Here is a 14,781-nt window from a genome sequence, read left to right on the forward strand (position 1 = left end):
TGTGTGTGTGTGTGTGGCCACTGTCATTTCCGGAACTGCTTTTTGTAATCATGTAGGTATTTTCTGTGTGCCTGTGCTCTTGCTTTGATTCAGAGCTCATAAAGCAAGTTTAGTCCTCGTGATAAATGCATGTTTGTATGAAAGCTATACTGGCAGATTTAAAATCGTCACCAGAAAGGAAATAAATCCAAGAACGTACACATGCACTATTTTTTTTTTTTTTTTTTACATACACACACTGAAAATGAAAATGTGTCATAATATGGAGGTACATACTTTCGGGATTTTTTTGATGTTGAATTGTGATGAGATAGTGAAGTCTGTTTCTTTCTCTCATAACTAACTGTTTTCTTGATTTCATCATTCTTCAACATCTGCGTCTTCTCTCATGCAGCTCCTCTTCCACCCCTTCTTAGTCTTACACTCTGACCTTCTGTCCTTGATTCCTTTCTCCTGTTCATTGCTCTAAGTTTTCTCAGATCCACCCTAGTTGTTTTGCTGACGTCCCATGTTGTTTTCTTCTTTTCTCTTTCCATCCAGATCCTGTACCTGATGATAAAGGTAATTTGGGTTTGGTGATTCTACTGGTTTTGTTCTCCGTGGTCATCCTCACCACCATTCTTTCCCTCATCTTTGTCGTGTGGTAAGACACAAACACACATATTCCACATCCACAGGCCACAGCTGTGCGGTCTGGTCTCTGAGAGTTGTTTGAAAAGCCTGGCATTTTTTAAATATTTTGCTGGTGTTCACGTGTTATATTCCCAGGGTGAAGCAGAGGCGGCACGACCATATGACCAAACAAGAACTCACTTCTATGGTTAAGATGAAGACCATGCCAATCTAATGTGAGACACACACGTACAACCAGCATTTTCTGTCATGTTTAATTTTCCTTTTATTTTTGTCTCATTGCACATAATGTTGTAAACATGTTCTCATCGATGGCCATATGGGTGTTTGTTTTGCTTATCTAGCAGATAGTTTTAGATCTCTGTGCAGGGCACAGACCGCAGTGACACTAATTAAAATCCTGATCAAGTGTAGTGTCTTTCATATTTATATGGCTACCACAAAATGCCATCAGAAGAGATCCAAGCTAGTGAGAAGAGTATAGCAAAGCTCTGCCTTTGTAAAAGCTGAAATGTTTCAAAGTGTTGCTATAAACAACTTTCAGATAGCCAGCCAACTATAATCACATGTGCGCACAGATTATAACCTTGTAAGTATGTCGGCTTGTGTCTCAACCAGCTCTGTTATTTAAATCTTTCAAGGCAGTGCCTAATTACATTATGATTTATACATGTTTTGTAGAGTTGCATTTCCTTTTCCTCCACTCTCCTTCATGCCTACTCTTTTCTATGACCTCTGTTCCCACATTTTATTTCAACTTGCATTGCTTCCTCTCTTCTTCTCTTCTCTCTCAGGTTGATTTCAAGTATCCTCTCCTCATCAGACCATTCTAGGGCTCCACCCAAGAGTCAGCAGTTAACTACAGTAACCACAATGCCTCAGTCAAAGTCCATTCAGGATCAAGGACAATCTACAAGGAATTCTCCAGAGTTAGGGTAAACTTACCCAGTAAAGAAAGCGGACTCGAGGGTAAGTACTGGACTTATTCCATGGTCACGTCTAATGGCACTACCCATAGTGCATCAGCGGACTCCACTTACTGTCCATGGCAACAGAGGAAACAGACCCTACTCTGTTACTCTGAGGTTACTCCTCAGCAAACTATGAGCAAGACTGTGCTAGGACATTTGAGTTCACAACCAATGCTGCTTCAGATGGACTGACTCCTCAACCTGTTTGGAGAGGGGTATCAATATTTTTACTGTTTAACTTTTAAGCAAGTAGGGACAGGAAGTGCAGCTGCCATACAGGAGAACATACGCTTTTCTGTGAGAAGTTTTTTTTTTTTTTTTTTTCCTGGGACAACCTGTCTCTCTTCTTCCACCCAGAACTCTTCACTTTTTTATTTTTATTTTTTTGAGAGTGATTGTTTTTACATCAACTGACCGACTGACTCACTGTTGTGAAGGAAACATTATTCTCTGTGTTCTTCTGATGCCAAAGCAGCATCTGCGGGCATTAAGGTGTCAGCTGAGGGACAACAGCCAATAACAATTGGCTCCTGACATAAAGGATGGACATGGAGAATAAGGTCCATGGTAGGTGGGATGGGCTATTTAGACTTTTTTTTTTTTTTTTTAGCATATGACAAGTGATTTTAAATTGCATGATATGTTTGTTCTGTTCCTTTTGTAATGCCTCTTTCTGTCCATCCATCCACTGTTCCTGATTATGTGTCAAGAAAGACATGAATAGAGAAGTAAGAAAAGAGATACTGGCCTTTCACAAACCACCAGCATTATGATAGCAAAAGAATATCAAACTGCTCCAAATGTCCCTAATAACTTGTTTTTCAAGTCAGGTTTTATAAAGAAATGCTGACATATACTGTACATGTCCTCATGTTCAGACTAAACAATGTGTGTCCGTTAGGGATCAACATCAAACCATGTTAAGATAAATCCACTGTTGTATTATCAATTAATGTGGACTATTTTTTGGTTAACTGAATGATTATTTAGTCAAAACAAGTCCACTAATGAATTTGACTGCCTGATCATTTCATCACTGCCATTACTACATTAAAGAATAACTCATTCAGGTTATTACCTAAAGATAAGCGACACCAGGTAACGGTAAGATCATGTGGTCACACAGTGCCTAGAGAAACCTTTCTAACAGCAGTTCATAGACGTTTTCCTATGTTACTAACTTGTTTTTGTAGAGATTTTACCATAAATCTGTTACACAAAATATTGTTACTAACAATAAAAAAAGGTTGTAGATTAAAGATAGAAATGCTTTATAACAAAATGATTTTATTTTGAAATTACTGTATGAGAGGACAAAGCTAACCAGCTAAATGGTTTTTTAAGCACTTTGTCACATGGGAAATAATCATTTAACCTAAAAAAAAACAAACAATGTAAACCACAATTAAAGAACAAAAAAATACATGTCACTTGGTTTACACTACAGTGAATTAGAATGAATGTTTAGGAGGATGTTTTAGTATGGTGATACTTTACATTTCTGAGTAAAGTTTAGTAGGATTGTGGGCATTGACACAAGTCAGCCACAGGAACGATAGTCATGGGCAGCTGGAGTTGGTGTAGCTGAACACAGTGATGTACTAGTCTCTTGTTTTACCAGGCTCTTATTTTACCAGCCAGCCAGCTGGTCAGTTATCCCATAAATGCTGAGTTTATGAAGCTGAATGGGAGAGCATGTTGGCTGGTGGGCATGCACGTGAGATGAGTACGAACATAACAACTTGAGCGATTCTCGCTCACTGTACTTGTATCACATCCCGCCAACTCATGGAAAATGAATGATTTCTGGGTAGCTAGTGCGTAGTGAATGAAAAGCCCCAAATACCTCTCTGGGTCTCTTCTGCTTTGACACCTGCTCCTACCGGCTAACTTTCTGCCACAGATGGAAGTAAGAAGCTTTACTGCTTGAGAGGGCAGCTCGCATTACATTTCTTTCTATCTGTTTGTCTGGTGGTTATATTGTGTTGATCCAAAGTTGTGTATTTCCAAATGATGGACTGAGTGATTGGCTGACCGCGTATCAAAAACTCGAGGTGCATCTAAGTCAAACTTTTTCCAGTTTGACTGTCTGTTCTTGCAAGCTAGTTCAACATATTATGCATGGATCCAGTTGAAGCTTTTTTGTGTATTATTGCATATCACACTTAAAAAAAATCAACATATGTATAAGTGATGTTTATATGTTGAGATGACTTATCTCTGGGAAGGTTTCACAGACATGGATTAACTCAGTAGTCTTGTGTTATTTGTTAATGGACACATTAGCAGCTAATAGTAATTTTATAGTGCATTATTTTATTTTATTTTTTTTTTTATCCAATTCACAGGAACCTCCAAATATTGTGAAACGGTTTGTGGTTTGATTTTTATTTATACATTGCACTTAAATGCTCCAAATTAAATGCCAAGAGTCAATACTTAAACTCATTTGACAAAGTGGAAAATCATCCAATTTTCTCACCTTTGAGATTTGTGCAGAATTCGTCATTTCAGATAATTTTGCAATGTAAAATCCTTAAGTGGCTGAAGTTCGATTCCTACTGGGAACTAATGGGTATTGATCCATGTCTGAAAATCCATCCCAGCATTGTGTATTTGTCTTTCCTCCCAGTTATATGAAGCTGTGTTACTGTACAATTACTGTATGGACAGTGTGGTTACTGAATTAGTTTTCATCCATTGTGCTTTTAGTGTTCACTTTCATTTATTTCGTAATTTAGCTCCTTTTATTTTATTTTGTTTTATTTTATTCAAAAGTTTTTGAATACACACAGCAACATTCACACAAAAAAGTTTAATTTTCTAAGTTATATTTGACTGAAAGCTGATCTTTTATGCTGGGGTACATAGTATTTGGTATGTTTTGGATATCAGATGCTACAAAAGGATAGGATATCTTACCTTTGAAACGTTCATTAATTCATTTAAACCACATCTATTGGGTGTAATGGATGTACCAGTAATGAGTGAATGTATGTTTGTTTTTTTTATCATAATATTAATATTAACATGTCATGTCATGACTGTTATGCCAGTAATTTCCTTTAATGCTCATCAGTTTTAAAAGACATGCATGTTAATTTTCTCCATGCTGTTCTAGTCATTTGAGGTCTAGTTGAAATGATATCACATCACGATTATCAGGCCTGCTCAGTCATTGTAACTTTCACACTGTACATGCTGCTTTATAAAGCAGAGCAACACAAATATAGTAAATATGAAAATCCAGAGTGCTATAACTGAAATAAGAGGAGCCATCTTTTCTTTTCATAACTGCTGGGTTTCACAGCAAATTGAGTGAAAATTTTTTTTCCCCCAATCTCAGAAAATATATTTTTATTACGCATTCTTCAAAATTTTAAATGTTATAAACTGTCCATCAGATTGAATTTTACATGGGCAAAGTGCAGTACCAGGGGGACTCCATTATGTTTGTTTTCTTCTTTGTCGAATGCCTCCTCTGCTGTTTTCTTTGGTTTTGTGGGTATTCTGTCTTTCCTTGTTCCTCTGTGTTATGTGATAGCAGATAGAGCCTGTTGATTTTAGTTCTTAAAACACAAATTACACTCAGGCACCCATTGTCAGAATTTCAGATGTACATAGTCTTTTTTTTTTTTTTATGTGTACAATAGATATAAGCTGTTTTTTTCCCGTCTGTCTCTGTTTCTGTGAAATAAATACTATTTTATCACACATGGTTTACAAGTGTTTCTAACATTTTCAGATTTTTTTCCACCCCTTAATCAAAATGTTGGTGACAGTTTTTGGTTGGTTGCAAAGTTGATGTTGAAACTTAACTTGTCTTGTGCCAAAAAATCTATCTATGAGCCAGTGGGGGAGGTGACTAACAGTCTTTTTCTTATGTTGAAATTGATTGTGCCTGTGATTCTTAAAAATGCTCCAAATTTCACTCAAAGCATGTTGCTTCTTGCAGCCACTTTTAAAAAGTTTCCATTATCTGACCATGACAGTGTCCAATGAATCCCAAGTGCTCAAGCTGGCTTTTGCTGTCTTTGTGAAAAGATGCCTGGAACACCTGGAAGAAAATTGCCTTTTCTTCTGGCGCTCAGGTCCATGAGGGATCATTCATGTGTGTGCAACCACCTAATCTCCTCTTGGTGAGGACATTAAGAGAATTATTGAGAAACACTGGGAGATTCTTTTTATAGATCCAGTTTGTAAAGTACTGTTCTCTAACGCTCCTCTTTTCTCTTATTACAGAGCAAGGAATGTAATTGTACATGCAGATTTTTCTGCTGCCAACCAGAGCAATTTGAACAGAATGACCGGCTTCTTTCCCTGTCACAACTGGCATGTGAGATTTCTAGGAAAACATAAAAGGCACATCACAGGTAAAACTTAGAACATCAAAGTGTTTCATATCTGTGTCTATATTGTGAAAACAAGCACATCTGTCAAAATGTGCAGTTTGGAGCACAGAAGTACTGGCGTACAGATATTTTCCAAGAGAACACTACTTCCAGGTCTTAATGAGGAAGTATCCTTGTTTTTTCTGACTGTGTATTCCTTCTGATGGCTGATATTGTGGTTATGTACAGTATACTGTATTTCTATGGGGGCATAGTGGAGCTACAGCTTCACTGATACTCTTCATGCAGGTTGTGTGATCAGACCTTAGTGGCTAATGAGTTCATGTGAAAGACCTTGCGTTCTTGGCTTTCTTTGCCCTGATTGGTCTTTGATAGCCTGTGTCCATTTATGTCTAGAAGTACTCGGTCTGGAAGCCGTGCTGGCGATGATGGGCCTTTGAAACGTTCACATTTTTATTCACTTTATTAGATGTGTGACAAATGATATTTATTTTTGGGCACCTAAAGAGCCTTTGTTTTTTTCCTTTTGCATATGTGGAACATGTTTTTGACTATACACACCTGACATTTTTGAAAGGCCTAGAAATAAAAGCACAGGCCCTGCAACGGTTTTTGATTTTAGGAGCAATGGTTCAGCATAAAGCCTGATATAAGTATTGTCAGAAAATGTACTTAAACTATAGAGTAAAAGGACTCGTTCTGCAGAATAGATTTCGTTAATACTGATGTATGAGTGTGTATGTGGCATTTGTTGTAGCTGCTAAAGGTGGAACTAGTTTCAACAAATTTATCTAGTTAGTGGTTCCTAATCTATTGGCTGAAACTCAAGACTAAGAGGTTGTGAAATGATTCATGGGACATATTTTTTTCTCTGATCTCGGTTTTGAATGTTAGATATTAGGTAACTTTAGATATTGGATAATTTTACCTATTTGGGCCCCAGTGATTTAAATGAAACAATCTGAGAAGTTTAGTAATTCCAACAAAGTAACATTTCTCAAGCGACCTAAACATTTGAAATGAACCATGCCATCATTTTTAAGATGCCTTAACCTGCACTGTTAACAGTTGTCAATAACATAAGTTTACAGCTGAAAGCAACCAGATGACGTGGTTTGGGGACAATATCACGTTCAGTTCATGCTTCTTATAGGCCTATATGTGACATTCTCTAGTCTCTTTTTTTGTGCAGTAATCTTCATATTTAATTTGACAGTGCATACCAAACTTATATTTGTCACCTGTAATTACTGTACCGGTGTTGGTTTCATAGCACAATCAAATGTTTGTCTCTACTGTAGATGGTGTCAGTGAAGTCCCCTAACCCAGCTTTCTACTGTGGATTCATGTACTGAGGTTACCTGTGTCTCCAGCTGCATAACGGAAGGAAGAAATGGTGAGTTGAGAAAGACCCATGATGTTGACAGCATGAGTTTTTAAGGTTATTTAAAATCACTCACTATACTTAAGTATAGCCTACTTAAAGAAGAAATCCTCAACCATTTATTTAAACAATGAATGTATTGATACGTGTAGTGTATACAGGACCTTCAGATAAAAATACTACATGCACATTAAGCCTTGTTACTATCTATACTTTATTACTACTAAAAACCAAGCTCTGCCATAAAACATCATAAAAAAGAAGACATACTTCAAACTCAGTGTGCAAAATTCAACATGTCAACTTAATAAAGCTCACATTGTAAACATAAGCAGTAGCAGATGGTGTTTTACTGAAAATTACACTGGCAGCTAAAGTAGGACAGTAGCCACCATGTACTTTCCTCAGACAGGCACCAACCTCTGTAAAGAAATAAAAATAATTATACAAATAACCTAAAAATAGTCACATTTATCAGGACCTCTATAAATAAATAAAATAAAAACATTGTCATCTCTACCAAAAAACCCTACAACGCCCAGTGTAATTTAAGCTGTTTAAACCCAATTGGCACCAAATTTAATCTTCATTTTAATCTTCTTTCAAATAATCATAATGCCACTTTAACACAAAGATGAATTAGTGAGTGAAAACCAATTGTGAAGCCATACAGCTCACTGCCGCCACCTAGTGGACAACAGGCATAACTAGAACTGTATTCACAAAGCACTAGTACCAATAGCAGGAAAGGAAAGGAAAGGAGAAACACATCTAAAGTTAATGAACATCTGAGGCTGACATTTGAGAGTGCTGTGATTGAATGTTTTCAGCATAAACTAAACCATGTCTGAGCTCAAAAGTTAGAACCAGACCATCTCTTTAATAGCGAAAGCATAGCAGTTGGATTCAAATAAAACAAGTCTCTAAAATCGATTAAACCAGTTTTATCACAATGTATTATAATGCATTATTTAAAACAGTATTGACAATACTGTAAAGGAATGTGTGAGATTACATCTAAAATCGACTTTGCCTCTAAATGTTCTGTAGCTTAGTGAATTCTATTATTAATATAAGGAACCATAACAATAAAAAGTCCATAACTTCTGAAGATCCATGGTCTAACCACTGAAAAGCCAAATGGGAAGTTCAGCATGTACACTGTGCTTTACACTATGAATCAGTCGGTTACATAACAAAAACCTGCAGTGGAACCATATACATCAAATTAATGCAGATATTACACTCCCCCTTTTTATATCTCTGTAAAGTACTTACTGATAATATTAATGGTAATTAACATGTTATTTTACAGTTTATTCCCTTAAATAGATACCCAGCATCTTTACAATCTCATTTCCATTTACCTTTCTATGGTTAACATTAAACAGAGGTCACTTGAGACGCCCAAAATGACATTTAAAATGCAAACTCAGTCCTTTTTATTTTTGGCTTGTGCTGTAACAACTGAACCACAAGTGTAAAAGACCACACAGTGAGTTCCTGATTGAAACGATCTAGTATCTCCTAAAAGTAGAAAAGACTTTCCAATTTTAATTGCACAGCCAAATAACAGTGGTAACATACTGTACTGTCGGATGCACTAAGCATGAAAGTGGCGCTGCTAACATAATGTCAGTGTCCTATAGCCTGTGTTCTTAGGATAAGGCTGGACAGTCCTAGAGAAGGTGGAAAGCAGTCAGGGCAAACAAATGATGTGAACACTTGCATTTTCAGGTCAGAGGTCAGGTCTCAAGTCTGTTGTTAGGATTTGGGTAAAGGGACCGAGATTGAAAGAGCAGACAAACTTGTGTATAATATGTCAAAGTAGTTAAATGGTCCCAAAATAACTAAGACAGTTACTGGAACTCAGCATTCTGAATACACTACCATTCAAACGTTTGAAATCACCTCCATTTCTTCACTTTTCAACATTTAAGCAATTCAAGTCCAGTCACAGCTAAGAAGTAAAACTGCTTCAAGGCAGTAGTTTCAGGTGATGGAATGGTCAGCACATTGTCCAGACTTTCCAGATGTAAAATCAACCTGAAGCGCAACACACTTGCGGGAACTGTTAAGTTACATTACAGGTGACCCCAAACCTTCCAACAGTAGTGTGCTTGTCCATGTTACCATTAAAAGTGATTGACTGGCATTGATTTCATTGGAATGTTCCTCAAACAGCTAATTTGTTACTTTACAGAGATTTCCATCTTTGGAAACTAACGTTTTTAGATTCTGTCTTCACCTACACTTAAAATACATTTTATATTGATCATTTTTATCAAGTGTCATTTCCACAAATACAACCTAAAATACTGGAAAAAATACACTGCCCAGCCACTTTATTAGGTACAACTGTACAATTGTATGCAATTTAGTGCAGCACTTCTGCTGCCTTAACATCTGTGTTGATGAAGCTCAATGTTTCAGTTTTTGGTGAAATTGTCATAAATGTATACATTCAATTCTATATTTATTACTGAGGTCATAGTTAAAGGTCTCAATATTTTTGTCCCCCCCAGCTACATACATGAGGGTTGGGATATAATGTAGTCCAGTACACCACCACCTGTAACTATGACCTTAATAATAAACACAGACTTGAATCAAGTGGCCAAGCAGTGTATTTTTCCAGTATTTTAGGTTGTGTTGTCATTCAGTCACAGTGTGAATGAGTAAAATTATGGTTTCTCTGTTCCCAGGTACAGCATTAAACCATAGTAAGAGTTGTTTTAAATAGCTAAGGACATCTTTGCCCAGAGGCCTCCATACCATACCAGCGTTAGATGTCGACGGTAAGTCAGTGGCTTCTAGACGTCGATGGCTACCCCGTGTTTGGTGGAGATCACATCCCTAGTTCCTGTGAGATACATGAGCACTGAACACAGGTGAGGAAGTGTCGCCGTGGTGCTCACATACAGCCAGTAGGGGATTGGTGCTGTGTTACCGAACGGGCACATCCACAGGCCGTGGCGTACAGCATCCCGGACGTGGTGCGTTGCCATGGAAATGAAAAGCATCCACGGCAAGGAGCACCAAGCATCTTTTAGGCGTCCAATCCACATGAGGAAGCGGAGGGAGAGACAGAGCACGGGGATGAGCGAGGAACAGTGCAGAGGAGGACGCTGAGGGAGAGACACAGCAGCCTGGAAACAAAGTGGCAGAGGGAGTCACTGGGGAAGTGTTTGGCTAAATGTTCAGAAAGATAATATTCAACTATCTACTATAATGTTACTGATGCCAAGTGTTGATGATGCAAAACATCTGCAGAAGTGGATAGTTGTTGTCTTTCCAGTAGACTTTTAAAAACACCTGTTCCCCAGACAATGATCAAGTGATGCTTATCTACACTCAGTTGGCAGTTTATTAGGTACACCTAGCTAAAACTAATACAGACTATTACAATGGCCGTGCAGTAAAGCTTCCTAAATGAAGGTGACAATGTTCAGAGAAGTCTTGAATCAGCTGTGATTATTATGAAAGATCATTTGTGCAGCTCTGACATGTACTGTGTTACAGAGCGGTTTCTGCTGTCGTGCCAGGCCTCACTGACATGGGGTGAAGAAAATAAATAAAATACAGGTCAACAGCAGCACAAACTGCACATACAGCTGAATCAACATCTTCCCAGAAGAATGAACACAATCCAAACATTATCACCTTCATAAAGGAGGATTTACCACAGGACTGTTAGTAAACTGCATTAGTTTTTCGCTACGTGTACCCACTAAACCGCCAACTGAGTGTACATACTATCACCAAGAGTTCGCATTCATAGGATTGGGACCCATACAGACGCATTTTCTTCCAAATATCAATTCTCTACTCGCACATAAATGGCTTAAAATAAGATACTGTATATACATTGCTGGTCTGTAAAAAGCATGGTTTCCACCTTCCCCACCTTGAACTCACCTACCACCTTTGAGCACTATACAAGAAATAGGCAGAGGTCAATGAACAGGAATGTGTCTTTTGATATGACATTTTTAGAAGAGACTGGTTGAAAATAATACTCAAATGGTCCCTATTAAAAAAAATATTTACAGTAAATGTACAGTCACTGGAAAAAATGCCAGGTAATACTGGGCTTCTGAGCCTTCCAGAATGTATCAGTATGTATATTTTATCAAATCCAGTAATGTACTGTAATATCAGATTACATTCATTCTTAAGCCCTCTGATAATACGCTTTAGTGCATTGGCACAAACCTACAAGGTCCCTCAGATCTTCAAGCCAGTTTCTTTTAGAGGTTCCAAGGGCCAGATATAAAATTTTACTGCTTTTACTGTTGCAGCCCCTAAATTGTGGAATAGTCTGCCTTTTAATGATAGGTCAACTACCGACCTCAGTACTTTTAAATCATTGCTTTTAAATCTTGGCTTGGCTTTAATGCACAGTAGGGCTTGATGCATTCCTTTTAATTTATGGAACGTATGTTAACTGTGTGTCTGTGTTATTGTGCTGTTTTATTTTTGTTTGTACTGATCTTATTTACTCTATTTTAGTCATTTAATGTGTTTTTATTCTGCCATGTAAAGTACTTTGGTCATCTGGATGTTGTTTCTAAAGTGCTCTATAAATAAATTTGATTTGATACGCTTTCAAAAATTTGGATTGCATTAGATAATTGTAGCCAATAGTGATGTACTGAGCATTTTTCCTCTCAGACATCTCACATTTCTGTACTTTTTTTAAAATTACTTTTCAAACAACTGTTAACTGTTTTAGAAATAATTTAAGTGGCCATTCTCTAGACACCCAATCAGCTTCTAGTAGAAATTGTGTTTGTACACAAATTGTCTGACAGTGATGATGCTGCTTGTGCTGTATTCAGACCACTGATAATTCTAGCACACAGACCTGACTATAGAGAAAGCCATTCATCTTGAAAAAGGTGGATATGCCCAATCTCCAAAATACTGGGATGCTGTGCGAACTGAATAAAAACTAAGTTAAATGTTTTGGAAACTCCCTTTGGCCCATATTAATTTGGTAACTGTACACATATCTAATGTTCAATTTAATAAAGTCAATTTTGGCTCAGATGAGCTTATTCTGAATTTGGTGCCAGCAACACATTCCAAAAATAAAATCTGGGACAGGGGCAACAGAGACTGGAAAAGGTATGTAAAGGCTTAAAAAAAAAAAAGAAAACATAAACACACCCTTGGTATAACAACTATTATACTTTGGTTAATTGGTAACAGGTCAGCATCATGACTGGGTATAAAAGAGTATCCCACACAAACCAAGTCCTTTAGCAACAAGGACGGGGAGAGGTTCACCTCACCGCGTGACAAAGAATTTTACATGAAATTGCAGAGATTTGGGGGTTATCATATAAGGTACATAATATATATAATAAAAGATTCTGAGAGTCTGGAGAAATCTAAGTAAGGGACAAGGCAAAAAACTACTACTGATAGGCTGAGATCTTTTGGCCTGTGAGCTCAGCAACAGTTTACATTGCACCCACACCTGCAAGTTACAGCTTTACCATGCAAAGGAAAACTTACTTAAACAAGATCCAGACACACTGCCACCTTCCCTAAACTCAAGCTTATTTAAGATGAAACCAAGTGGAAAACTGTCCTGTGGTCCGACAAGCTAAAATCTGAAATTGTTTTTAGAAAACATCAACATCGCATCCTCTGGGCTAAAGAGGAGAGGAAGCATCTGGCTTGTTATCAGTGCACAGTTAAAAAGCCAGCATCTGTCATGTCATGATGGCATGAGGGTGCATTAGTGCACAAAGCATGGGTAACTTGCACATCTGTGAAGACACCATGAATGCTGAACCATATATACAGGCACTGGAGCAACAGGTTGCCAACTAATCCTTTTTGAGTGAAGGCTTTGTTTATTTCAGCAAGACAATGCCAAACCACACTCTGCACGTATTACAACAGCATGGCTACATAACAAGAGTCTGGGTGCTAAACTGGCCTGTCTGCAGTCCAGATCTGGTGCATTATAAAGTGAGAAATATGAGAAAGGAGGCCACAAACTGTTGAGTATCTGAAATCCTATATCAAGCAGAAATAGGAAAACATTTTGCTTTCAAAACTAAAGCTACTGGTCTCCTCAATTCCCAAACACGTGCAGAGTTGTTAAAAGAAAAGGTGATGCAACACAGTGGTAAACATGCCCCTGTCCTTTTTTGAAGCCTGTTGCTGGCATCAAATTTAAAATGAGCAGATATTTTTTTGATGAAAAAAAAAACAACAAAACATTTGATGTTTTCTTGTAGTACATATTTTCAATGTCCATGTCATTTGATTTATTTACAATTTAAACAGCATCCTAAGTTTTTTTGCAGTTGGGGTTGTAGTTATTCACTTGGGTAGACTGTTTGCACACAATATAGATTTGACTAGGTTTACAAAATATGCAGAAGTGCCTGAGTAAAGGTGCACGTCTTACCTTCAGTGACAGCGATCCAGCCATATAGAAGTGGTCCAGGTCTATGACTGATGCCAGAAGACCAGCCAGCAGCACCTCATACACATCACTCTTTTTCCTCAGTCCAATAACAACTGCCCATGACCACAGCCCTACTAATCCATGTGTAGCGTTGTCCAAGGCAGCACGCAGCCACAGGTGGTTCTGGATGACTGACAGCTGGAGGGAGTGATCCGCCACTACACAAAACATACCGAGTCCTGCAGATGCCAGCAGGGAGGCGGAGCTGAATGTCTGTAGGAGGGCCTGAGCCTTCTCTGTTTCCACAGCCAGACTGAGAGGTACAGAAGCGCGGTCCCCCCCAAGGCCCGCCCCCAATAACGGGGAAGAGGGGGAGGAGTCAAGTTTGGAGTAGAATCCTTGCATGGTGGCAGAAGGCTGGGTGGGGCTAATTGCTGCTGAAGGTCAGCAAGATTCAGGCACACTGGAGAGAGAAGGAAGGAGAGGGATTAATGAATGGAATGAAAGGAGAAAAAGTGGGCGAGACTTGTGGAGGCATGGGCAAGTTGTGGGGACAAAAAATGAAAGGTAGGTGAGAGAGGGACACCAAACAAAACACTACTTTGTGCACTATATTAATACTCTACCTCATACATGGCTGTCTTACAAAATAATCCTTTGTGACAGAAATAAAGTGCTGGGAAGAGTTTTCAGTATAAAATGTTTTATTAGTAGTATAAAAAGGTTTAGTGTAATTATCTACGGTGGCCGACACGGTCACAACACATGCAAAAGACACAACACATGCAAGACACAAACGCGGTATTGAACAAAACACATGCAAACGGAAAACGCTGCATTAATCAAAAAAACACATGCAAAGACAGAAACGCGGCATTATACAAAACACATGCAAAAGGAAAACGCTGCATAAACCAAAAAACACATGCAAAAGGAAAACGCTGCATTAACTGAAAACACATGCAAAAGGAAAACGCTGCATTAACCGGAAAACACATGCAAAAGGAAAAC

At 38.1% G+C, this 14,781-nt stretch overlaps 2 protein-coding genes across 3 annotated transcripts in view; one reads left to right on the forward strand and one right to left on the reverse strand.

The window, feature by feature from the left end:
• il11ra (interleukin 11 receptor subunit alpha) overlaps positions 1-4,365 on the forward strand; it is a 43,908-nt gene extending 39,543 nt beyond the window's left edge. The window contains exons 10-12 of the mRNA XM_020601146.1: positions 541-643; positions 769-848; positions 1,428-4,365. Coding sequence (XP_020456802.1) covers positions 541-643; positions 769-847 — 182 coding nt within the window. The 3' untranslated portion in view covers position 848; positions 1,428-4,365. The remainder of the gene's footprint in view (positions 1-540; positions 644-768; positions 849-1,427) is intronic.
• Positions 4,366-7,504: 3,139 nt separating this feature from the next.
• tmem267 (transmembrane protein 267) overlaps positions 7,505-14,781 on the reverse strand; it is a 13,904-nt gene continuing 6,627 nt past the window's right edge. The window contains exons 2-4 of one of the 2 annotated variants that reach the window (XM_020601120.1): positions 13,771-14,233; positions 10,121-10,489; positions 7,505-7,762 (exon numbers count right to left, since the gene is read on the reverse strand). In XM_020601120.1, coding sequence (XP_020456776.1) covers positions 10,154-10,489; positions 13,771-14,175 — 741 coding nt within the window. In that variant the 5' untranslated portion in view covers positions 14,176-14,233 and the 3' untranslated portion in view covers positions 7,505-7,762; positions 10,121-10,153. Of the gene's footprint in view, positions 7,763-9,868; positions 10,490-13,770; positions 14,234-14,781 lie in introns of those variants that run through there. The other variant, XM_020601121.1, reaches the window with a different exon arrangement.

Source organism: Monopterus albus, unplaced genomic scaffold (assembly GCF_001952655.1).
Source record: "Monopterus albus unplaced genomic scaffold, M_albus_1.0 scaffold50.1, whole genome shotgun sequence".
Lineage (NCBI taxonomy): Eukaryota > Metazoa > Chordata > Actinopteri > Synbranchiformes > Synbranchidae > Monopterus > Monopterus albus.